Source organism: Calonectris borealis, chromosome 4 (assembly GCF_964195595.1).
Source record: "Calonectris borealis chromosome 4, bCalBor7.hap1.2, whole genome shotgun sequence".
Classification (NCBI taxonomy): domain Eukaryota; kingdom Metazoa; phylum Chordata; class Aves; order Procellariiformes; family Procellariidae; genus Calonectris; species Calonectris borealis.
In genome coordinates, this window is record NC_134315.1 from 11,097,188 (window position 1) to 11,124,102 (window position 26,915).

The window sequence follows — 26,915 nt, forward strand, 5'->3', positions numbered from 1 at the left end:
GAGATTACTTGAATTTATGACCTGATTCTCCTAAGAATGCTATAATTCTCAGAGAATGAGGAATCCTAAAGTAAGATTTTCATATTCTGTTATTTGAGTTTTGCGTAGGAAAATTAAATATTTGTGTTTATGGGAAATATTATAACAATAAGACAGTCCCTTTAGGTTTGGTGGGAGGACGTTTGCCTGAATCTGGAGATCTAGGTTCTGCCACTGCCTTGGAGAACATGTAGCTCTACATAGTTAGACCATTTTCTTCAAGACTGTGGGAGGGCTTCCCTTCCAGAGTTTTAATGTGCCTAAAATATTTGTCTAAGAGAAGTGATTTCAAGTAAATGCAACAATCTTATTTATTCAATAAAAATATGTTTTTGTAAGCAGAATAACTTTTATTTAACAAGTATATTTCTTCTTCAGAGCATGTTGCTGAGAACTACACTAATATTTTTGCAATTCTTGCCTTCAGTCTAGACAGCTGTATAATTTAATCTCAGGAGTTACACTTATGCAGAGGTCACAAGCCAATGTCATGCAATGGGCATTGGGGAAAAAGAAAGGATTAGATTTCATGGGATAAACTTTGCTATTTTGTGATAGTATATATCAAGAATTACTCCATGAAGAGCAAGAGAATTGTTCTAAACTTTTTTGTCAACACCTGAGAATAGAAATAGCCTAGTAAACCAGAAGCTCAGGTCACAATTTGCAGTGGACCCTTCCTCTTTGTATCGCATCTGGCAACTTATTGCCCAAGGTTTAAAATTAATAAAATTAATTAAAATTAAGACCTACAAAATGATCCTAAAATTAATTTAGGTAATTAATAAATAATTTAATAAAATTAATACCTACAAAATGTCAGCCTTTGGTTTTATTAAGAAGAAAGGAAATAACATTGTGGACTTCTATGCTGTTACAAGAAAGTGGGGTTTTTTGTTTGTTTTTGTGTATGTGTTTGTGTGATGTTTGTGTTTTGTCCTTATGCCCTTTCATGCCAATGTTTAATTTTTTTCTTCCATCTTCTGTCTTAGATGGCAGTAGTTACCTGTTACTGTAAAAGTGTTCTTGCAAGTAACAGTGAGAAAAAAAAATTCTTGCAATATGTGCATAAATGAATCATGGAAGATCTTTTTGTATATAGATACGTAAACATTTTTATAATACTAGTATTCTCATTTTTCTTTGTTACAGTGATATATGGTTGCATTTTGGTATGGATATTATGGAGCAGTACAGTGTAGGAGAGCTCAGAGGAGATAACAGGACAGTCTTAAGTTTGATTTTATTTTTGTGATCTCTTTAACATTCATGACTTTGATGTCATTCAGATAAGATTTAAATAGAAGAAAAGTACAAATAAGATAATCATTTGGTTGATTCAGATCAAATAGAAACATGAAAATGTCCTACACGGCTTTGGGTTACAGTAACAAGGTTTTCTTCAGAGCATCCTCAGCTATTCTGAGCATGGGACTTTGTGACTATTCCCTGTGATATAAGATAGGAATATCTAAAATAAAACCAATTAATTGTACGGAAGTAAAATATGGTTGAAAAGGGGAGAACTTGGTGCATAAACTCTAAAAATTTAGCCCTGAATGCATTATGTTCCATAATGTGGTAGGGTTATGGCAAGATAACATACTATTTGCATTTTATTTTTCCCAGGAGGATAGGAATTATTTCAGGAATTCTGGCTTTCTGACAGAAGTTCCCCTTAGAAAAAACAGATGGAATCTCAGGATCCTTTCTGTTTGTACATATTTGCCATGCTTCAGTCTGTTCATTGTGTTTTAAGCATAGGTTGATGTGTTTTCTTCTTTTCTAGGAGACGATAGAAGTCTTTCAAGCTCGTCTTCAGATACCAGCCACTCGGATGTTAGTGTTGGGAGCAGATTGACAATTTGGCCTGAACAGTCTTCAGCCAGCACTTCTCAAGAGAGTCATGGACTGGCAGCTGCAAAGGGCATTCATCTTGGGGAAGAAAAGACCCTTCCAGAAGGGGCACGTGGCACCACAAAACCGCCTCCAAAGCCCCTCCGATCCAGACAGCTACAGGAAATAGGTCGTCAGAGTTCTTCTGACAGTGGAATAGCTACTGGTAGTCACTCCTCTTACTCTGGAAGCTTCTCTTCCTATGCTGGGAGCTTGGACATTTGCCATGGTGATGAGTTTGGATCATTGCTAAGCTTGCCATTGAACTTTCCTTCGGATCAGAATTTATGTACTTGTCCTCACAGTGAGCCCCAAAGAGGTGCGGGATCAGAGTATCAGGTTCCCAGCTCTCTCAGACATATTTATGATATACCCAGGAGTTTGTTACAGGCAGCTTCTAAAGATGTGCAACCGAAGAGTGCAGATTCCATGCTACCCAAGGACCAGGCCCTGTCACCTCAAGGTGCTAGTGACCCAAAACTGCTACTACCACACTTGGAAGCACGCAGGGTACCCGAGCACAGCCAGGACAAAGGGAGACCTTCATCCTTACTCGCAGAAAGCAGCAAGGACTCAAGTGATGAGACATATGTGGATTTTGTTTCGAGGTGGTCAGACACAAAACCACAAGGACAGGTGTCAGACTCCAAAAGTAGTGAGTTGTCACCACCTAGTGGGGCCTCAGCTGACCCCTATGACACATGTAGCCCCCACCTTGGGATGACAAGAGCTCTTTTTTCAGCTTGTCCAATCTGTGGTGGACTAAAGGTAAATACCTAACACTGAGCAGATGCTAACAAGCCTTAGTTAATATAGCATGGTTAATTTAAAATGACTTAAGTTGCAAGTCATAAATACTATTATTTCCTTTACAATTTGAATTGGTAATAACTTTCATGTTGTTTATGCTCAAGTTGAGAGGCTTAGCACACAGTTTCCTCAAAATCTGTGCCTGATCAAGAAAACGTTGAACAATATAGGCCATCAGTCATTACTTTTAAATAGGCCAATTTTGCTTTTGGATTGTATGTGAGTGGCTCACAGTGACAGAGACAGAAGCTTTATAGGCACATGAGAGGGCTGAATTTGTCATATAATAGTAATTTAGCATGAAGGACATTGATCTGTTTTACTGCTGGTATTTTAAAAGAAGAAAGAAGGGAGGCCAAATAGTATGTGCTGCTCTTTAGGTGACCACAGTACATATTTTTTATTTTATTGATGTTTTTCTTTTCTTTATCATTGTAGTTTGAGCATGTCTTGCACAAGAAGCCAGATTAGCAAAGCTTCTCACTGGGGAGAGAGAAGATAGTCAAGTTAGCATGGCAATCCATAGCAGATCAACTAATCCAAGAATTATAACTGGCCAGTGACAGATACTTTAGGGGAGGTGTACAAAAACTCATTGGTGCTGTACTACCAGGACAGTGTATTTGCAGGAAAAGATATTTTTGATCACCAGTCCCATAAAGACTTAAAACCTGAAGCATGGAGATTCATGTGCCTCTCTAAACACATTTGCCAGTATCTGTTACTATGGCTGATATTCCCATAAGTTCTTTTTGAACACTGCTGAATTCTTGGCTTTTTGTGGCAGTAAGCTTTGTACATTAGTTGTACATTGCATGGAGAAAATATTTCTGGTTTTACCTATTCTGGAGAAGACCTCTTTGGTGAGTGTGTTTGCTAATCTAGAAGAAAGTAAAGCTGTTTGTGTTGGTGTGCTGTTGAAAGGCTGGGAAGGTTAGAGGGAGCGCTCAAATTAAGAGATGTGTGAAGTAGGGATTCAGCAGAAGAGACTTTTGTTTGAGGAATAAAGTATTGCCACTGAAGTATGTACATTTTAATTGAGCATGTAGGATTACATAAATCACTGCTATGAAAAGGGCTTGACTGTATAGTAATTGATGAAAGAAAAACTAAAATATTATAAACTTGAGGGATTATTTTTTTCTCAGGAGGTATTTAATGCATTTGCATCATTGACTACCTTCACGTGTCTGAAAACTAGAAAATGGTGTCTGCCTGAGGTGCTTGTGTAGCCTCTGTAACAGCACCTTGGAGGTTACTTTGTCATCTACTTGCAGCATTTGGGAGGTAGGGAGGCACTGGTGTGACAGGCTAAGGTTGTGTCTACACTGATTGTTAGGATCAGTGTTCTTCCAAGACCATCCTTGCCAGCCATCAGCACCAAAGGCCCTCACTAGCTCTCTAGCCTAATTCTGAAAGCTTGGCTGGATGCAAGGGCCTGAGATTCAGGCAGCAGGGCGCAGAGCAGTGTATCTGCTGCTGGCTTCCTCTGTCTGCTGCCTGTAGTTAGAGAGAAGTTGGGAAAAATGCACAAGACTGATTCCTAGAAGGGCTCTGCTCTGGTATCAGAAAGCTCCAAGATGGTTTTGTTATAGGCAGCGAGGAAAGAATTAGTTAAGGTACGGTTAGCTCACATGTTTCTGGGTGATCTGAATTGTCAGTTTAGACAAGAATTTATCAAAGTTTACCCTGGACATCTGTGGCAGACGGGAAGCTGAAAGTGAGTATTCCATTGTATATCTTCAAAGCCATTAAAGGCTAAATTATGTCACTCCTTCTTTAACTGCCTGTTGACCCCAACAACATACACACCCACATCTTTTATTGCAAAGTGCTGTCAGGTTTCATGGTGTTTCTAGTTGCCCTAATAATATCAGTTGGCAAGAATTTCAGGAATTGTCAATATTTAAACAAACTTAGTGAGAAAACACTCTTACTAACTCCTGTTTTAGCATGAGATATGCACATCTGCTTCTTATCTTTTTTTTTCTACCCATTTGTAAGCAGTCGGGAAAGAAGTCTTATTATATGGAATGATTCATGGGTTTGTTTTTACTTTTGAAAGAAAAAATAACCTTTTGATACATTGTCCTGAACTGTCAAGATGAGTTATTTCAGCAGTATTTAATGGACACCATCTTTGGCTTTTCTCACGATGAATACAGTGAAAGCACAAATCCATATGCTGTTACTAAAAAATAATTCTTATTCCTTGTGCTCTGAACAGAATATGTGTAAGATGCAGTTAGGGCCAGGAGGAGTTGATTTATGGATTAATGAAGACACCAGGTTTTCACGTCTATTCAAATTCATGTTTAAAAGGCTTTAGTGTGCCAGCGTTTGGAGTTCCTTTGCAATTTCAAGTTAAGCTGTTAATTAAATTGTGTTGATGGTTTTTAAATGCCTATTTAAAGTGAGCGAGTGACTTGAGTAGAGGAAAGTCTCCAGCAGTAATAAAGGCTATAAGCATTGGTTTGTTTTCTGCCCTGTATGGAAACTTTGGCAAAATGAGGTTAGATTTGGGCATGTTGTCTGTGTGTGTTGGAGTTCAGCATGTGAAGAGTTGGAGGCAGGCTGCAGGATGAAGATATGCATATGTGGAAGGCATGGTGGCGTTCATGATTGGGATTGACTTGGTTAAGAACCACCTGCTCCACTAATGACAAGAATGATGATGAACATAGGGAGAACATACCCTGGGAAAGTGCCAAGGTTCAAACAGAAAATAGGGCAAGGAAGCCTTTCTATTTCACTCTGGATGAAGAATAGAACCAGCATGAAGAAAGACACTAAATATTGCTTCTATTATTTCTATATTGTATTTCATATTAGACATTGGGGATTAATAAGCAAGCATGCAGGGTGTTTTGCTTTCTGTTGTATGTTATTGTAGTGTGCTCAAGATGTCCTTCTCTACAAACTTCACAAGGTGTGCCTTTGCTATGTAATTTTTGCCTAGGTGATTTCAGTGCTATAGATGATTGCAGAGATGAATTCTTTGTGTATTGTAAGTATATTTTAAGCTCAGAATGTTGGATTGTTATGGGATTTCTGAGTAAGCTGTAGAGATTTATTACTAGACTTTATTTATTACATTTTCAACTACTTAGCTAATACTAATTTGATTAATAGAATTTCACTGTACGCTTGTTGCTCTGTAACTTCATTTGATGCTATAGTTTGAGAAATGATGTCAACCTTTTTTATAGGGTGTCTTTTTTTTACACCACCATTGTTTGTAAATTTTCTTAGAAGTCTGAAAAATAAAATTATTTTCCAACTGGTTTTGTCCTTTTCCATCTGACAAGTACTGGTTTTAGTTTTGCTTTGCTTTTTGTCCCCTGACCTTCATCTTGTTGCAAGTTGAATTAATATGGAATGATTATGGCTGTCTCTTCACACTATTTAGTGTTATACTCAAATCACTGTTGACAGCTCGAAATGTGCCTATTAGTAGGAATGACTTTTATGTATGTCTAGCTCACCCTAAACTCATATTTATGTCAGTGGGAGTTCTTATGTATGTAGAAATATAGGCTTGATTACTGCTTTGGTAGTTAACTTGCCATGACAGGGGAGAAAAGAAAGTGTCAGTTTGTTTGTGGCTGTTATCATCAATCCTGTATTGGTATTCAGCACTTTAGTTGATCATTTAAAAATACCAAAACCTCCTTGGAGACAATGGTCCCAAATTAGGAGCTGGTCTACCCAAATCCTCTGTGAGGTATTTGTATAGTTCCTGCTACCACAGTAACTGTATGCCTCAAACTTTGAATCTCCCAGCATATCTGTAGTAAGTGGAAATACGGGAATGCTGTGGTCACGAAGCACAAAAGACACTAGGGGTTTTGTCACGTAGGAGGATCCACAGCGCTGAGTGGTTGAGAACCCTTCCCTACACAATATGGGGAGATCTGGTACCTGCCTTGGGGGGATGTGGATCTCGGTTTAAGTGGGGAGTTGCTTTGATTAGCTGATAGGAAATTTACCTCTCTTAGTCTGTTCTGTAGAAACTGCTTTATTTTGCATTACAACTTCAAGGGAAGGCATGTGCATGTCCGTACTGTGATCCTTGAGCAGGCACTTTACGCCGTATATTTAATCATGCAGCACCATGTCCCTGCAGGGCTTGTTAATCACATGCAGCCTTTTGTGCAGTGCAGAGTCTCTGGGTAGATCTAGAGCTACTGTGAATATCTGTGTTTCCATTGTGCATTGTAGACCAGGGAGAGACTAATCAGAGAGAGAAGCAAGGCTGATGTGAAGGGGCTTGAACTTTAAAGAGCATCTTGCACTGAGGTCTGTTTTGTGGTCTTGCCTGGAGTGATTTAACCAAGGTCATGAACATCCTGCAACTGGGTTGGGAATATAGCCTTGGACTTCCTCCTGTAGAAAACCCTTAACCCTGGATTTAGCTGGTGTGTCTTCTTTCATTGTAGATGCTGCTTTTGAAAGTGGTAAAAGAGAAGGCCTATAAGGTGTAGACTTGTGTAGTGAGATTCGAGAAATAGTGGCTGCAGACTACATTGCCACATCCATGTAACTGAGAATGTTTTAATTTTTTTTGGCTTTTAATCAGGTACTTTTCTAATGTACTATTAAAATAGATACTAAAGAAATCACAACATATTGTTATATACAACTTTAATGTAGCTATTTTTTTTCTGTTGGAGCCATTACCTCTTTCCCCATAAGACTGAACACCTTACGTGTTTATCTTGTAGTGTGTTTATTTCCCTGCTTTCTCTGAAAGTATAGGAACACGATTATTCGTAATTACACACCTTTTACATGTCTTTTCAAAGATTTTTTTTTTTTTTTACATTATTGATGTGTGATGCTGTAACATTTTATGCTTCCTCCCACCTTCAAAAAAGCTACAGGCTGACTAAATTCTTGAGAAGGATGCATTTGTCATCTTCTACATGATTGTTTCTACTTGTATTTCTGCTCTAATCTCAGACCTCTGGGCAGCTAGGCAACACACACTGTCAAAACTATAACGGGAACAGTTTGCACCTCAGAGAAATCTGGAAGTCAGTCGTCAGTAGTATTGACCTGAGTGACAGTGTGTTTGTGAGGCTCTCGTATGCTTTGATGACTATTGATTCTGGGTATTATTGGCTTTTGGCATGAATTAGAAAACTTGCATTTGTGCCTTCTTCTTTTTTAAGATTTAATTCCAGTTGTTTTTCTTCAAGTCCTGACTGTGATACATTAACCTGCAGTGAGGTGCATCTTCCATAACATGTATCACCACTAAGTGATGGGTGGTGATACATGTGGTACTAAGTGAGGTGACTGCACTTGACAATGATTTGGCAATCTGGCATTTTACTTACATTACAGTTATTGTAAAAGGCTCTGAAATTTTTACAATAAGTTTGGGATTCAAAGGCATCTTTAAAAACACCAATTTCCCCACATCATCTTTCTGAAATAGAAGAAATCCATGATCATTGCTGTCCTTGACAATGAAATGCAGTTATTTCTGGAGCTGGTTGTGCTGACAAAAGCACACAGCACTCTGCAAATCAAAGACTGGAGCAAAAGTATGTTCTCCAGTTGAAACTGGCAGAGGAAAGGGGCATAGAAGAGGTGGGTGTAGTGTCAGGCTTAGAGCTTGATTTGTTTTGTTTTTCTTTTTATAGTTTTGGCCAGGACCCCAACCCCAAGTCTATCACAGTGTTAACTCCCATCCTCTTACTTGATCTGGTTATGCACTGTGTTGAGATGTTGCTTATCAGCAGTTCACAGGGGAAGGAAGATTTTTTTTTTCCTTCTCAGTTTACCGCTGTTATTTTGTACAATATTATAATGCTTCTTGGCAATAGGCTTCAATACCAAGTAATCAAGAAGAGACCCAGCTTCCTTTTACTTTGTTGTTGCTGGTAAGGGCTCATATAAGTCACCCAGCTCTTCCAAAGCTTTGCTTGGGCGAGGTCACTTAATGGGTATGACTTTGGATTTGAGACATCACAGTAAAATACAAGACATGCCAACGCCACCAGAACTGTGCAGATCTGACTTGCTTTCGGCACTGTAGGAGGTTGCCTTACCTCTTTATCTAAAAAATAATACTGAAGATACTCTCCATCTATCGTGAAAGAATCCCCACAGCATTTGTGCTAAGACTAAAGGTTCTGAATTCAGAATAAGAATTAAGCTCTCAGCACTTCTTGGGATCAGGCACTAAGTGGAACAGATAGCCCAAGGTCTGTAATGGGAAAAGAAGTGCCTGCCACAGAAGCACTGGTAAGTTTAATGATAATAATGTCAAGAGAAGAGAGCATCTTTCCTATATTAGGCAATGTAGACAACATTGCTCAGCAGAATTAATTCTTCTGTACTAAATAGAAATGTTGCTGGATTGCTTTTCTGTCAGAGAGCCAGTGAAGATATTGATAAACCATGGTATTGACCTTTTATACCCATCAGAATGAACAAATGGAAAAATCTACTTCCTCCCCTAAATACAATCAAGCTGGATAATAGCACTTTTATTATTACTACAACTGATGGCTGCTGCTTCTTGTGTTGCGAACAATAGCTTTTCTGAAGAGAGAGAAGGAAATGTTTTGAAAGAGGAGGAGTCTGACAATGAACGCTGGAAAAAATTACTCCCTTTGGAACGTAGGGTTTGTGGTGATTTTGTTTTTGATCCAGTTGTAAAGAGACTCATCAGATCACTTGGAACGTGGTCAAAATGGGGTCAAAAATCCCCAAAAAAGGGTTTTTTCCTATCTTCTTTTTTTCTAAATAGAAATCCATTTCTTTCTGTAAAAATTGTACAGAATCCTATAAAGTGTTAGCAGACACTTTCTATCTTCATTTTCTAAAAGGGAGAAAGTAGAATTCACCTGCAGAGAATGAAACCACGAAGAGAGATTAGGAAAGCATGGATTACCTTGAGCTGAACTCAGAGGGAAGCAAGTAACTCCAGTGGCAGCCCTGGATTAAGATTCCTAGGTTTGATTCCCATGTGGTTCATCTCCTTCTGCAAGATCATAAACAGAGTTACCTTAAAAAAACCTCAATTCCTTGTCTTGCATTTCTGCAAAATGTTTGTAATCTCTACCAACATTATATTTTTAAGATCATGGGTTAAAGAAGGCCATGCAGAAAATATTCTGTTTTGATTAACAATCACTGATATCAAAGTAATTGCGTGCCTCAGAATGAATTGGTGAGTGTCAGTAGGATAGCAATCATTTGGATGGGATGTCTGGAGGGTTGACAGCAGCTGACTGTGAGCAGATGAGAGGATTGAAAATAGACGCTCAGTAGGGGTGTGACCTTTCCTACCGACCTATTCTGACAGAGCCACTTAAAACTGGAAGTATGCAAATTAGAAGATGAAATGTGTTCCAACAAACTGTGCTTAAATTTGTCCACAACCCATGACAAGACACATGAGTGGAATTAGTTTTGGTAATTCAACATGCCCAGTATGCTTATTACTTCAAGATATGTATGGAAATACTGTCAGTCTGGCTGATAATACCCCATATGGACTAATCTAATCAGGATTAGATCCTTAAGATATCAGTTGTGTAGAGGTTGTGACATAGGCAAATTCTTACTGTTTCTAATATAACTGTGCAACCCTATACTGAGTTGTATTACTTGGTTCATAAAGAGCAAATAAGGTTTTCTAATATTGACTTAGTAAAGTTTAATAATACGGTAACATCATCTTCGTACGAGTAATGGGATTTTGGCATTTGTTAGCAAGAAAACGGCAGGTGTGGCAACAATCCCCTGAAGAGGAAATTGTTTATTACCTGCGCCAGAAAAAAACACACTGAAATCAATTTGAGGAATGAATCACTGAAGAATATTTATGTGTTCCAAACAGAATGAATACTTCCCATAGGCAGGAGGGTTAGAAAATGTGGGCAAGCCGTTCTGGTATAGAAAAGCCTGCCAAACTCTTCTCAGGATGCACTGTTTTAAAGTTGCCTTGCGATTTTATATATTGCTTTATTATCTGTAGTTATGAATGCTGCTTCTGCTGAAATGCTAGGGAAGATGTCTAGAGAAGAAAAGAAAGTCCACATAGCAGAGACTAGAAGAATGGCATTGATTGCTCTGGACCTCAGGAAATACAGAAGGAATCCATACTAAACTTTGATGTTCTTGCCCTGCCTGGCTTAGTGTTGGATGCCTTTTACAAACCCGCATGCTGTGCTATAAAGCTATAAAGCTAGATGTCTAATGCAAACTTCTGGTAGGAGTTTGTGATTGGCAAAGTGCAGATGATGGTGTTTTGGACAATGTCTCACTTTAAATCGGAGGGGAATCCCAGGGTGTGCAAGAGAGGTAAGAAGCTTGAGATTTGGACTGATGTAGGAATTTTGTATTATGGTTTTATTCTTGTGGCTCTGACCAGCTTAGCTCAGTCTACCTAGTGGTATAATATCTGTATCTGGATAATGTTTACTTCCCAAAGCTATTGTCAGGTTTGATGGGATGGTGTTTCTACAGTACTTTGTATATGGACAATTCTATCCAAGTGCTAAAGATTATATTAAATATGATGTTTTCCAGGCTGCAGTGAGAGAGAGAAAAAGTTGTTTGCCTTTCAAGTGAACTGTGGACAGAAAAGCAACTCATTAATAAGAGTTACTAAAGAAGAAAATCAACCTGCCAGGATGGAGCAGCTGCTCTACGATTATTTTTTTTTTAAATGCTGGGAAGTCTATCACTAATTTTTATAACTTCAACAAAGAGTTCAAAGCCATTTTCTATTTAATGAAAGATCACAGAGCAGTGGCACTGAATACGTTATTTCAACAGAAATTATTTTTGTGTGAAATTGAGATTGAAGAATGGTGTCTTTCAAGAACTGCAGAGTTGCTGCGAAGTTGTTATTAATGCAGGAACCTTTACACTCAGTGGATTCAGAAAGTCTATAACTGAGGACATGGCAGTTGAAAAGCAGTTCTTTCTAAGCATGGGATTAGCCGGAGGATTGAGCAATTTTTTAGCATTTAGAAGATACCAAGAACATGCTTGAGGATATGACCAAAGTTGAAGCCAAGTTGTAACAACAGAGGAAGAAAAGAAAAACATAATTGTATTATGTTTTCTTCATGTATTCTGTTCTTAAATTCTTATGGAGAGGCATATTGCATCAAATCTAATTTTGCAAATTTTTTTGATGCAATGATTTTTTTCTTTAATTTTTTTTTTTTTTAAAGTCAAAAGCCGTTTTGCCTGAATAGGGATTAGGTAAAACTCTGAGCTCTTCCCCAGTAAGAGGTGTGAGAGCAGATGACCCCAGGGAACTTCTGGAGCAGTTCAAGCTGTCAGAGGATCTGCAGTTAAGTATTTCAGCTAGTTAATTGTCCCATCTTAAGAAAGTAGATACTTACTGTTGAGTTTCTTTGGTGCTGGCTAAACTCAGCTCGAAGTGTAGGAACTCTGGGTCAGAACCACGGTATCACAATGAAACGTTAAAGCTACTGTGCCTGAGCAACTGAGCAAATCTTTTTTATAGTGTAAAAAATGCTCTTTACCCCACTTTTTACTAGTTACATACAGCCTTTTCTGTTCCATTCCTAAATTGTGGAGGGAAGGACTTCCCTGCATTCTGGCCATCCTTGCTAGCGTAGTAACATACTGACGGTTGAAGGGTCCCTTGAAAAACTCTAACTTGCTTCAGGGAGTAATTCAACCCATGGGTGTAGGACAGATGTGTGAGGAAAAATGTTATGTGGAGGTACTGTTGCTTTTCCATCCCCTCTCCTTTAGCTCCAGTGAAGTTTGATGCTTCAATATGTCTGTAACATGTAATTTTTGTGTGTGTATGTAAAAGTTAGGCTGAGCTTCCTTGGATGAGATGGGGATGTTAAGATCAAAACAAATGACTGTTAATGTGATCCGTGTGATAAATGACAGCCAGGATGGGGTGAGTGAATACCAGAGTCATACATACAGATTCTAGGCTGCAGTAAAGTGCCTTTACTGCATACAAGCTCTGCTTGTATGTCTTCCTTGGCATTATCTTTTATGTATTTCCATGTTTCCTTTCCTAAAGCAGGGTAGATGAAAGACAGCAGTCCTCGAGACTTTCTCTGAAGAAGTTCAATCCCACACAAGTCCAAAGACTAGATGGAAAAGGGGCTTTAAAGTTGACTTTGTGCTCCTAAGTCTTGTCACATGAGGATATTGGGCTATTTGCAGTATAAACTGCAGCAGCCAGCTGTCAATCAACTGAAATGACTGTTTCAACAGCTGGGAATCAGTGGGACATGAACTCTGGCTGTATTCCCTCTCCCCTAGCCACATCCTCTGCAGGAGTCTGGATTCTGTGGAATCCTCTGCTAATTCAATGCTGATTGGAAGCAATTTTGAATGTACAAGAAATTTGAGCCCGGAAAATATTAAGGAAATATAAACCTTTTCCAGATCTGGTTTATTACAAGGACAGAGAAGTGTTAAGTGGGCTATATCAGGGCTAGTAACTGTATACTTGAGTCCTCTGTAGCACTAGGAAAACATTTCCAGATGAACTTTGCCAATTCATCTCATTCCTTGAGACACAAAGTCAAGCAGAATGCACGTGCTATGGAGATAACTGCTATAGAAAGCTTTGGAAAACTACAGAAATAATTATACCTAATAATTTATAGAAGTGTTCTCCAATATAGGAGAAGCGTGTGAGCAGCCCCCATGCATGGTTAAGTATCTATATCCTTTGAAGCTGTGCAGCTTAATTATAGTTTCATTACCTTTGACAAACCATAATTTCAGTGATGGGTTGGGGATAAAGGAAAATACTTGTCTTAATCTTACTATTTTGAGCTTTCTCTCCCTTATTTGTCCTTCTAGTTCCATCCATTTCTTTCTAATGATGATCATTGATTATCTTGTCAATAATTTTTTTCTGGGAGAAGCTGACTAACTTTAGCTGTAAATGTGAGGTTGAAAAAGAAGGAAAATGAATGCAAAGATGATATTGCAAGGCTTTCATTTTTATTCTTCATAGGCTCATAATTAAGCCCACTCTAGTTCTCTCTGTGTGTGGAGCAGGACGCACAGGTTATAACAAGGATTCTTTTCTTCATGTCTTTATGTGGAATGGGCTGGAAGGAAGGAATCAAATAACTAGTCTAATGTAAATTGGCATAGCTCCATCGGCTACAAGTGTATTTTTAGTGCAAGCACAAGCTAAGCTCTCACTGTGGAACAACACTCTTTGGGAGAAGTGGAAGAAGGAACAGACTTTTCTTAGGGCAGTCGTTAGGTGAACGTTTCAAAATGGTAATTACAGCTTAATATAAACTTTCTCCATCTCTAAGAATTTGTAGAGGTAGGTTTAATTTGTCTCTAACATCTGAGATTTCACTTTGCCAGCTTTTGAAATATTTTCACATTTGAGCCCTTCTCTATTTACTGTTTGTCACTGTAGCTGTAGAGTTGTAGTTAAACTCTTTATTTGCAAAAAAAAAAAAAATCCCTTCATGAATAGATGTCTTATATTTAAAGTCTTGTTGCAAGCAGAAAACTTGAGTAAAAGGGGATACTTTATGCAATTTTGTATAATTGGTGGAATTAATTTTCCCTTAATCAGAAGCTTTTTGACAAGAATAGTTATGATAAGTTAGGATACTTCTCAGTACAGTGGCATAAGAGCTATTTTTCATTGAAAAGTCTATAATATTTCTTATTGAGCTTGGTTGAAGCTCATTCCCTTTCCTCATCAGAGAAGGAATGTCTCAGTGTCAAGAAATGGATTATTGGACCTTTTGTCTTACATGTCTCTTCTCATGTAAATTTGCCATAAATCACTCCTTTGCTAATCAAGAGAGCAAGGATATCTGAAGCCCTTTGTGAGTACATGTGTGCATATGTATATATGTTAATGATTGTCCTTTTCATTTACTTTCAATCTCTGCAAGCTTCCTGCTAAACAGTACATTTGTATTGACTTTTCAAGTCTTGAAATGGGCTAATGCCCCTGCTGCAGCAGAACTCTGTTGTTTCTACTGGTGTGTGCTATTCTAACAAAATGTAGAACAACACTTTCCATTTGTCAAGCCCTCCTGATTTCACAGGTATTTCTGCAGTACTGAGATGCTCAGTGGTGGCACGGTTCGTCTTGTGAACTTTAAAATACAAAAGAAATGGATTATGTGAGGTGTTGCATCCAATCTATGTGCACTTTGCCTCTCCTGTTTCTTTTACATGCTGAGCAAGAAGAATGAGATGACAACACCACACTGCTTATTATCTGCACAGCAGAGTCAAGTCTGCTGTTACTCATACCTGTTTGGGCCCCATCTGAGCCTTATTTTCAGTGGTACGGTAGTTTTGCTGCCTTGAGTGGTTTTCATTTGGTGCAGAATGAGTGGAAATTAACAGATCTGTTGTACAAGGAAGCTCAGACTAGCAAATGTGGGGAAACTGAGTGTATTTTAAATATCAAATGTTCTTGTAGTAGTGTAATGCTACCCCCTGTTGGAAATTGGAATATATAGAATATGAACCAGAATACAAGGAGTTGAAGCCTCTTTGACTTTGTGTACATTACTTTGTTTCCATTGCACTTGATAGGACTTTAGAAGTGCCAGTTCCTATTTAAAAAAAGAAAAAGAAAAAGAAGGAGAAAAAGACTTTTTGGCATAAATAGGAAAGACGTTTTCTCCTCAGTTATCAGAACTGAATTCAGTTTAATCCTCTTTTCATGTTAAAATACAGCTGTAGGCACAGATGCCTGCAATTTTACTGTCTTTCTATAAGAATACAAATATATAACCTATTATAGTTAATGTTGATTTTTATTGTTCATAAACATCTGTCTATTCATAACGGTCTTACCACTTTTCAAAGAGAAACACATCCTGTCTTTTTGCATGGCTAAAGCTACTGTATACGCTACTATTCAGCTGCATGCTGAATGACAGCACTCGTGTTCACCTGTGAAAATGTGAATGGTTAAGCAATGCTGTAGGTGCACTGCTGAACCTTCAACCTTCAACAGTCAGGACAAATTTGTGTTTGAACTCTTGCTTAAGCCTTACAGCTGGAGTTTCTCTATGTACCTTAGGAGAGGTAAACCTAGCTAAACAAGGCTCTGAGAAGGGGAAAAGGGAATGTAATGTTGCTATGAAAACATATCTAAAAAGTTGACAACACTATCTTGGATTAGAAAATCTGCTGGGTGCCTTACGTTTAAATTAAAAATTGTTTCTTCTCATAAAATTCCAGAACAGATCATCTGCTACTGTAAATCATGACAGCTCAACTGAGGAGTCAGGAGGGACAATGTAGCTGATTCTTATTACCTGAAAGAATTGGCTGTCTTTATTTTGGCCCTAAGAATATATGATACGCTGAACTTCAGATTATATCAGGGGTATCTGCTGTGGATCTTAGACCTGAATATTTCTGAAGAGAAATCTCACAGTTGGAGAAAAAGAAGTTATTATTTCTGATCTGAGTATATTTGATGGTTTATTTTAATGGCAATTTTGTAAGGAATCTTTCATGTCCTGAATGGCAGAATGATTGTTACGAGATACACCTAGTGAAGGATAGGCAGTGAAGGCTGATGTTAATAAGTGTTATTATGTATGCAGCATCAATTCACAGGTGTATTTGTTCAGGGTTCCATGCTCTGAAATCAGGAGATGCTATGCCCCAGTTGTCATGTTTGATGACTATACCCTAATACATTTGCATATGGTGTTTTCATTTTTCATGAAGAATTGTTTTTGGTTCCTGCCTTCTAATTTCTGCACCAATTCTGGCCATGTTTATCAAACACATTGAATTAAATTTGTCTCAGAGGAAATTTGCTATGTCTGGCTTAGCTATTTCTTCTGGCTGGCTGAATTCTTCAGCCCAGTCATGGTTCCTGCTATGAAAGTCCTCCTGTATCATGAACTGGGAGTGAAAAATGTTCTGATCATACCCAATGTCTTTGTGCTGTGAGGTCTGTCAGGAAGCTTAGATGAGTTCATCTGTTCAGTAATATTCATAACCGTTAGTGTCCACCTTTTCATTTGTGTTGCTTATATAGATGTACTTAGAGGGTTTGCTACCGCAGTATCTCTCTTTGCAGCTTGTCACTGTACCTGTCCTTACAAAAACTCCATGAAATAATGAAGTACTTCTACCTGTATAGAAACCACCGCATCTGATTTTTACCTGTGCTTAAGGAGGACAGACTCTCAAATTCACAAAAGTATTTAGTAATTTTTTTTGATCTGGAACATCATACCAATTTTTTTGAAGAACCATGAGAAACTCAAACCTTATGAAATTAGTACAAAAAATTGTAAGACAAACCCAAAATTTGTATTTAAGCGAGGTGGCAGAGTGTCTTTATTTTATGTATATTTCTTAAGTTCTTGTGGTTTTGGGCATTTCTCTGTAATCATAAGCTGTCTAGCTGATATTGATGTTAGGACAGTTTATGATGGTTTGGTGTTGTGTGCCTTCAGACTTTGCTATCTACTTGGGATGAGTGTTATTGCTTTGGGGCAGCTGTACGTGCTCTTGACTTGTTTTTTCGTCTAGCCCAGAAGTATGCAATGTTGACTTGTAGTAGTGCCTTCACTGATGTGTCTACACCAGTTATTTTATATGTATTAGATGGAATTGCATAGCTGTTTCCTCTAGAAGTCTATCTGAATACTTTTGTACATAATGAGAGATGCGTGTGATGTTAAAAGGAGGTTATTTAGGTTGAAAAGTTAAGCCCCTCACTGTTAAGGAATTGACAGATTTACAGTTGCTCATGCCATCTTGATTTTACCCACACATGTGTCCCTCTCGTGCAGTGAATGAGGCATATGTCCCGTGGAAAAAATGGTATGTGACCATGTAATTGCATTACAGTCCAGTTGTTCAGCACACTCCTAGTGTGACTCTTCGGTATGTAGTAATTCTAGGCCTGTTTTTGAAAAGCAAAAGACAAGAGCAAATCATGTTCCTTGTTGCTGTGTCAGCTTCCCATGCTCATATATTATCAGTAGCAGAGCTTGAAATTTGACCCTTCAGCATTGCAACCGAGACTTCTACCACCTGAATTTCAGGGCTGTTGCTGGCGGCTGGAGATGGCTTTTATCTCAGGGTGGAGGCTGGGCAGCTGCATCCAGGTACTGGCTTTTGTGGTAGCTGTAACAGAGGACTCAGCCCGCTTCTCTTTCTCTTCTTTGAGTGGACAGTTTCAGAGTATGCTAAAGGAAAGGCGTGTCATTTTAGAAGCTAATGGTCATATTCTGATGCCAATGGTCATATTCTGGATTGGGTGACAAACGGCTCGTGGCTGCGGGCGGCTGGGAAGCCCACAGCAAGAAGCAGAAAGCCCCTCTCAACAGCAGCATATCAAAATCACAACTAAAGAGTTCCTCTGTAAACACATGAGAGAGAGAAGATGGGTACACAGATCTGGACTAGAATGAAACAATACTTTTCATTCTTCCTCATCTCTTGTTGTTTAAACAACACCTGTAACTTGTAGATGAGCTGAACTGTGATTATCCCACAGGTTTTAGGAGGCGTATTTTAATGTGACACGGAGCATAGCTTGCCAGTGCCACTGAAATTGCCAGCTTCATGCTTCAGAAAATAGCCGATGTTTGGGCTTGGCTGAGCAAACTGAGATGTTTCTGAACTGACTTCAGCAATCTTTCTGTAAGCCGAGAGTTGGCTTGTGACAGATGAAGCTGAGTAATCAGAAGTTTGTGGCTGAAATTGGAGCCCTGCACCTTAAGCGTGCCATGGACAGGAGTTTCTGTTTCATTTGGAGTTGCTGTGAAGGATCGTAGAGTGAAAATAATTTTGTATCTTTTGTTCAGAACCTGATCAAGTGCTGGGCATTGTGAAACAGCCCATCACAGCAGATGACCTGTAAAGTTTGCTCCATGTGTCTGTGTTTATTGACCTTTCCTGGGAACTCTTTTTTTCCTGTGGAGGCATTCCAGCTTTAAAGTTTTCTGGTGATTTGCTCCAAGAATAAGTCATAGTCTTTTAATCCTCATGAGGAAAGTACCTTAACTGTCACTTTCATTAGGGATTGGTTTCTTTTTGCTGAAATATCTGAGCTTTGCAGAACTTCGGACATATTCAGGACTTTTTCTTTTCCATTTTCTAAAAACAATTGACACTTTTCTATTTTTGTGATGCTAATTTCAAAATCTTCATTCAGAATTTCTCCCTGTGTCCTTTGCTCCTTTGTGAAGTTGCTGACAGTTCAAGATACTATTCTCATAAACTATATAATGTAACTGTAATTTGCTGCCTCCCTCTACATACAAACTACGTGAAGCAGTCAGAGGGATGGTGATGAAGGGCCACCAGCTATATACAGCAGGCAGGAGAGTGTTTGTTCATTGTTAGAGAAGTCTGCTTCACAGTTTCCGCTTTTCAGGGACCACCCTCTGGATTCTGAGTCATGATTTTGATGGTTTTCTCTTGAAAAACTGGATGTTTTGCATGGTCTTGATACTGCACAATAGCTTTAAAATAAAGGAAGGGAGAGGAGAAAAAATCTAGATCATATTCTCCATGAAAATTAAGCAGCTGACCAATGTTGCAATCCATCCTCTCTGATTATGAGTGCATTTTTGGTATGTGCTGAAAAAAAAATCTCACAGTGCAAATAGTTGCTTCTATTACTGTTGAGTATGAATTCCTCTTTCATAACAAGAAGAATCTGGGAGCCTCTCATTTATGTTGAGCCTTTCTTCTTCCAGTCTGAGGACACGGACTGAGGCAAAACTTCATACCATGCTTAGACCAAAGCAAATGACACCTAAAAATCATAGTCATAGAATCATAGAATAGTTTGGGTTGGAAGGGGCCTTTAAAGTTCATCTAGTCCGACCCCCCTGCCGTGGGCAGGGACATCTTCAACTAGATCAGGTTGCTCAGAGCTCCGTCCAACCTGACCTTGAACGTTTCCAGGGATGGGGCATCTACCACCTCTCTGGGCAACCTGTTCCAGTGCTTCACCACCCTCACTGTAAAACATGTCTTCCTTATAGTTAGTCTAAATCTACCCTCTTTTAGTTTAAATCCATTCCCCCTTGTCCTGTCGCTACAGGCCCTACTAAAAAGTCTGTCCCCGTCTTTCTTATAAGCCCCCTTTAAGTATTGACCAGCCACAATAAGGTCTTCCCGGAACCTTCTCTTCTCCAGGCTGAACAACCCCAACTCTCTCAGCCTGTCCTCATAGGAGAGCTGTTCCATCCCCCTGACCATTTTGTGGCCCTCCTCTGGATCCGCTCCAACAGGTCCATGTCTTTCCTGTGCTGAGAACTCTAACTCTTACTAGGTTCAGAATAATGGAGCTATAAAAAGCTGCCAAACTTAGATGAACTGAAAGAAAAGCTTTATTTCTAAAGATACACAAAGGGAATGACATAAGCTGTGACTGATGAGGTGTGTCTGAAATGTTGACAGTTATCAGGCAAATGGCATTTCATTCCTCTTGCCAGTGATGATGGAGCCCAGCTCAGCATTACAATCTACAGAAGCTGATCTACTTTTTCTTGGAAGTGTGGTTTCCTCCTTTTTAGGAGGAAAAATATGAAACAAGAATGTTTTGGTTCTTTGAAAATACATGTTTTATATGGAACAGCTATCTGTCAGTTTCTACCCTTACAGCCAGTAATGGGAGGGATTAGTCTTAAGACAGTATTTTCCTTCATTTTTTTCTGTCCATCTGACTCATAAGATCCTGGCTCCTTTTTTACACCACAGAGATGAACTTACAAAGCAGTTGTGATGCCTCTTGTCACTATAAATCTGTCAAACTTCTTCCAACAATAGGACATTGTGCAGTACAGTAATCTTTGCTCCTTGTTTTGGAGCTTATGCTGGAAGATCTGGACTTTGGGGCTGATCTTGTGTCCAAAGACTAAAACTCCTGTTAGCAGCAGCGGAGCAGGATCGGCTATGTAGTCCATGGAAAGTGATTTGAGTATATAGAGAAAGGTAGGCATACTGCTCTTTATATGGGACAGTGTTTGTGTCTGGTATTTTTTTAAAATGAGAACTGATCTGGTAAATCATTTATTTCATGAAATTTAAAGTGAATGAAACTTTAAGTAAAATCAAATGAAACTTTAAAGGAAAAAAAAAAGGTAGGGGGAGAGAAAGACAAAGATATACCAAAGATATGCGGGAGGGGAGGAAATAATTCCATTTTGATTGTAAAAAGGACTATGTACTATGATGGTTATTTGCACACACAGAAATAAATGCCAAATCTGTTTAGCTGTTTAGGGCAACAGAGCTAATCTATGAATAATGATCCAGCGTATCAAACTAGTGGGTTCTCCTAACATCTATCGTTGAACCCTACCCAAGATATTTGGAAGCAGAACATAAAAAATGAATGTCATCTGACAGCAGCCAGATCACTACCGGAGTTAAAATAGCCCTGGACATGTAGTTCATGATGTGTGATATATAAGTGGTACATATCTGTTTACTGTGGGTGTTGTAGTGGTGAGGTTGTTTGAACTGACAACCATGCATCACATACTTCAGCGCTCAGCCCTTGGGTCATAGATAAAAGAATCTACATTAGAAAGATATTTAACTTATATTTATGAGTAATATTATCAGATATGCAGGATTTAGATACTCACATTGTTAGTTATTGTCTGAATTTCATAGCAAACACAACAAAACCATATTATTTGAGTGAGGTCACTTACCCCTTTTCTTCTTTGGTGTAATCGTATGGTAGGTTGAGATATGTATTATACTTTGCATTTGAAACCCATGCATTTACATTTGTACATTATGCTATAATAATTCAAAAAATTTCTCCTACAGACAAAAGCATGTTTTGTCTGAGTTTTGTAGAATTAAAAAAGATAGCTTTTAAGTCTCTGATACTGTTCTTTCTACTGAGTTGCCTTAGTGGTAACCGCTGTAAGTTAGTGAAGTCTCTCTCTTACAAAGAATTGCAGCAGGAGGCCTCAGAGTTGCAGAAATAATAGAATATGATATATTGAAATGGAAATGAAGACAACAATCTTACAGTCTGGAAAAATCACTTGATAACAAAAGATTGGTTTTATATTTGTTATTATCTCAGACTCATTTTTTTATCTAATCACATCTGATTCTTTGTTGTCTTTCATCTATTCACTATAATTTCAATGATATTTTATGTGTCCCACATCTGATTAATTTCACACATCTAATTTCTGTTTGCCTTTTTGCATCTTTCTTTGTCAAGTATAATCTAATCTTCTAATAATGACTTCAAAAGTATATTTATTTGATATTATCTGTCTGGCCTTTATCAATTTTCTCATCTTACCTAGTTTGTAATTTTTATGAAAAACTTTCTAGAATTTATTTTATAAGAGTGACTAGAAGCTCCAGGCATGAAATAAGATTCCATTGTTTGAACAAACTGTACCTATGTTAACAAAATGACCTCTCTTTAATTTTTCAGTTATTTTCATGTCATATATGATGCACAGAATAAAAGGCAAATGATGGTTTGAATTTTCACTCACATTCAGAGGTCAGAAAGCCCCGCTGATTGATTTTAACTTGCATTAAGCAGCACATCACCCAAAAAAAGTTTCTGCGACTGAAATGTTGCTGGCAGTTTGGCATTGCCGACTTTTTAATCCTCATTCTTGCAGAAGTGCTATACTTGTGCAACACTGAGAGGAGGGAAAAACAACAAAACTTAATTTGCAAGTAAATCAAGTAGTTATAACTTGAATTTACAGGGGGAGGAGAGCTGTTTAACAAGTAGGAGCGTATGGTATTTTTCAAATAACAACTTTGCTATAAGGTGAGAAGAAAATGAATCACTATAAAGATATTCAGTTTATTCTTTGTTTCTCGCATTACTGTTGCTTGTAACATCTGTAATGATGAAAGAGGACTCCTCTCTGGGAGGTTATGTATAAACAAAGAACCAAAATGCCGTTCTTTCTTCAAAGAGCTTTCACTCTCCTTTAAGGTTTTCTGCTTTCTATACTTTATTTCTATCCATGTTTTTGCCGTAATTTAGGATATTCTGATGTGTCATGCATTTATGGAAAGAGAGTTAAAAATATTTTTCTAACTTGCTATCTAGTTTCATGCATCAAGCTCATCCCTGAATGACAGCAAGGCTGTGCAGATTAATGAATCTAGAGGCAAAGGTGAGGAAGATAAAGATTTTTTTCCCCTCCCAAAACAATTTGTGATTGACTTTGTGAACTAGGTAACATGCAGTCCCCGCCCCCCCAAACCCCACAAGTTACCAAAAAAGAAAAAAAGCTTTGTTTTTAAAAGCAAAAAAGTTGCCAGAAAGTTGTGAGATCCTTTCTCATTAACAAGATTTGATTTTTATGCATTTCAGCACTGCCGTCTGCCACTTTCTATTCCATTAAGTAAGCTAGCAGATGCTACCTTCAGAGGCAGCATATTCTGCTTTACATCCACAGACATAACAAAGACAGGGAAATTATTTTTTTATACTCTGTATTAGTAAACCCCTAATAAATTACTGGGGGCAGGAAAAAAGCATTTTTCAAGTCTGCTATAAATCATAGTGACAAAAAAGTAATAGAAATTCTATTGTAATGAAAAAATATTGTTATCTAAATATACAGAATATTGCTCATAATGGACTCTCAAGTCCTCTGTCCTTTATCTGGAGGGATACTTCTGCACATTCCCCAAATGAAAGTAGCATCTTCTGTGGTGGCACACAGTAACTATAGAAATAAATAACATCCATTATGGTTAAATTAATAAAAAGCTCTTTTTCTGAAATGCTGTGGGATGTTATTTCTGTTTCAAAAATGAAATCTTGGCCATGTTTCTGATCTCCTCCCCTTCCCTTCTACTCTAAACAGTTGCTCAAATTCAGTGTCTCATATATTAAAATATACAACTAGCATAAAAGCTCAAGTAAATACTGAAGCTGTAGATTCCGTTTTTGCAATAGGATCTGGCAGAAACATCCCGTATGTCATGTGTTATTCCACTGTTCGAAGTTGTTCTGTGTTGCAGACTTCAAAACTGTATTTAAAAAAAAACTTACACCCCCCCCACATTGGTCCAATTAAGCTCTTTTAATGTATATTTTATTGGCTGAAACAGAATTAGTATAATCTTTTCTAATCTTTTTTGGGTTCATTGCAAGGTCCATCAAAACCAAAAAAAGCCTTTCCACCTACTTTAACTGAAGTTGGATCTAGTTGCTAGCTCTGACAGTTTTTCGTAATGGTCACATGTAATTAGCCTTATGTCTTAATATGTTTGCCTTAAGACAATGCTGTGCAGGAATTAGTATGGCTTGAACTTCTACATGGATAATAAGTAAATAATCTATTTTGTTTTCTATTGAGAAATTTTGGGAAGTCAATGCAGTGCCTGTATAGGGGGAGGATATATGTAATGTATATGTGAAGTCCTAAGTGTGTCAGAAAAGGCGTCACTAAGAAAGCATAGGAAACGGAGAATTATCACAGGTCACAAGTCTGTGTATTTAGGTGAAGAAAATTACTGTCAGGTGTCAGTATAAAATGGAATTTTATTGCTTCGGAATTAAGCAGTGTTATTGCTCAGTTCCAATAAGTATATAGTGTTTTTCCACTTCAAAGTCCAGAGACACATTTATCAAAAAGAATGGATCATGATGATGATTCTTCTTCTCACCAAATCACAGAAATAAGAGAGATTTCTTTGGCAGAGTGGTGGTCAGTAGCACAGACCAGACTGACTTCACAGCCTACCTTGGTGCTGCTGTGTAGGAGCAGCCTTGATACCATCTGCAGATGGAAGTGCCAGAGTGTCCTCCAGATCAGCTTTGAATGACATAGATAGTACAGCTGGGGAGAAACCTGGCCTGCGAATGTGTTTTGGAACACGCTTACTCTTAAGTGTGAATGGGCACTGGTACTCTATGCCTGACTGCTTTGATGTGCCCTGGCTGTCATTGTACCACGAGCAATGTGAAACATCTGAGATGGCACAAAGCTTTTCTAGAAAGACTCTGATGTCACAGGTGGGATTTGTAGGCCATCTGAATTCAAGGATAAAATATGTTGGTTTTGGTGCTGAGTCAGAAGCACACCAGGCTTCGGTCTGTTCACAGCACCTACTATTTTAAGCAAATATAGGTATGGCCTTAATTTACATGTATTACTCCAACTTGGTCTCATCTGCCTCTGAATATCAAATTTTCTTCCTTTTTGCTGTTTAATTCAAGACTGATTCAATAGTGCTAAGCTTCACCATACCCGTTACAGTTGTTGCAAAGCACCCAAAGTCAAGTTAGTTAACCTTTACTAAGATATACAAAGGTTTTGCAACTTATGCATGTTCTGAACACCTTTAGGTCTGGGCACCTTTGTGTCTCTTCTGGATTTTAAAGCCACGTGTTAAGCTTGTGTGATGGTGAAGTGATTTCTCTGCCATTCTTCCTTTATTTTGTAAAGTTTCTATTTCTTGTGAAGATTTTTCATTCTAAAATTTTCTGTTTTCTTTAGGGAACAGCAATATTACAGTCTGGAGTCTTACCAGCTATACCAGGTAGGAGCCATTTAGTTATTTGCTTTGTTAAAGAATAACGCTTAAGTTCCAAATTGTGATGAGAGAAACAGATTTATGGAAGCAGAACTAAAGACTATATTGAGAGGTATCCTGTTTGTGGGTTGTTTTGCGGCTGCAATTCACGACTGACAATTATGAAATACATTGTAATCCGTAGTATCTTTGGTTGCAAAGATTAATATATTTGTTTTTCCCTTCCTTTTGTAATCTAAAGAGGTGCAAAGTTGTCAGTTTCCATATAAAGTTGTTCAGTGCTTTTTCTACTTACATAGTCAAAGAACATCAAGAAAGTGTTCTTTTTAGGCAAAACTTGATTTATATGTTCCGTGTGTATACGCAGTTTTCTAAATAACACAAAACCACAGGAATGCTTCCTTACCAGAGGCAACATGGAGATGCTTCTCTCATGTCAGTGGAACTACTGACCGACGGACAAAATCAGTAAAGGGAGGAAGCTGAGTATCTGGCCTGGAAAGATTATTTAGGCAAAGGTAATACGCTGACTATCTTTGCATTGCAAATCTGCCTATCAGTAGAATGTGTTGGTCATCTGGCGTTCTCTGTTTGATGTAGCCAAACTGGTCTGGCACGTTTTGTATCATAATTTTACTTCAAAGATAATGTAAGATAAGTTGTTACTTCAAAGACAACGTTTGGTTTTGTGTACTGTCTCCATCTTGTTCCTTTGAGAGATTTGTGCAAAGTAGTTGTTCAGTATCTTAAACCTCTGCCCTGAGGTTAGGATGTACTTCTGTGTGTATGTCTGACAGGTATTTGTGTAGCATGTTCTGCAATGAGAATCCTTAATCCACCTTAAATCATCTGAAGTCCTTTGCTATTCTTACATTTAGAATGTATTTCCTAACAACAGCTGCGGTGTTTCTTGCTGTGATTTAGGCCTGTTACTTAAATCTTGTGCTCCTCTCTAGTTCATTGCAACAGCTTAGATAGGAACCTCCTGCCCTTACTTATAATGCCTTCATGCTCTCCTCCAAACTATTTGGATTTTCTCAGTTGAGAACTCAGTCACAGCTCTCCTGTTTTATCAATGATGTTTAAACCATGAGGTTGTTTTGCGGGGGGAAAAAAATGCCACTATTCCTGTCCTTGATTGCCAACCCTTCCAAGTGAACTGAGCAACCTGAATCCCAAGACTCCTAGAGAAGTTAAATTGAGAGCTGCAATGGGTTTGCAGAAGTGGGTAGGGTCCCTCTGCAATCCCTGGAGAAGGCATTTCATGCACCATATTTCAGAAACTTTTGTCCCTTCCCATGAGCTACAGGGAAGCTGATTGCCTAGGCTTTCCCAGGAGCCAGACCCAACCTTGGGCATTTCAACACCCAAATTAAGTAACTATAGTGGGAGGTCTGATCTCCCAGTTCTTCTGTGCTGCAGGCTCTGGTATTACAAAAATCAACAGCTGAATGGGAAAATAAGTTAACAAATATCCTCCCATGGAAGCAGCATACTTTAACATTGTTAAGTTTTGTGACTTTTAAATTCTCTTTTCTTTTATTTTTGTCTGTGCAGTTCCATTTTTTCCATATTCCATAAAAGCATATTCATCAGCATTGCAACAGACACTCTTGCTATCTGACAACCTCTTTGCTTGTAATACCAAACCTACACAA

The 26,915-nt window shown here is 38.3% G+C and overlaps 1 protein-coding gene across 1 annotated transcript in view; it reads left to right on the forward strand.

Annotated features, from left to right (window-relative positions):
• DOK7 (docking protein 7) overlaps positions 1 to 26,915 on the forward strand; it is a 67,347-nt gene that overhangs the window by 29,217 nt on the left and 11,215 nt on the right. Inside the window, 2 exon segments of the mRNA XM_075148638.1 lie at positions 1,829 to 2,703; positions 25,221 to 25,263. Of these exon segments, the coding sequence (XP_075004739.1) occupies positions 1,829 to 2,703; positions 25,221 to 25,263 (918 nt within the window).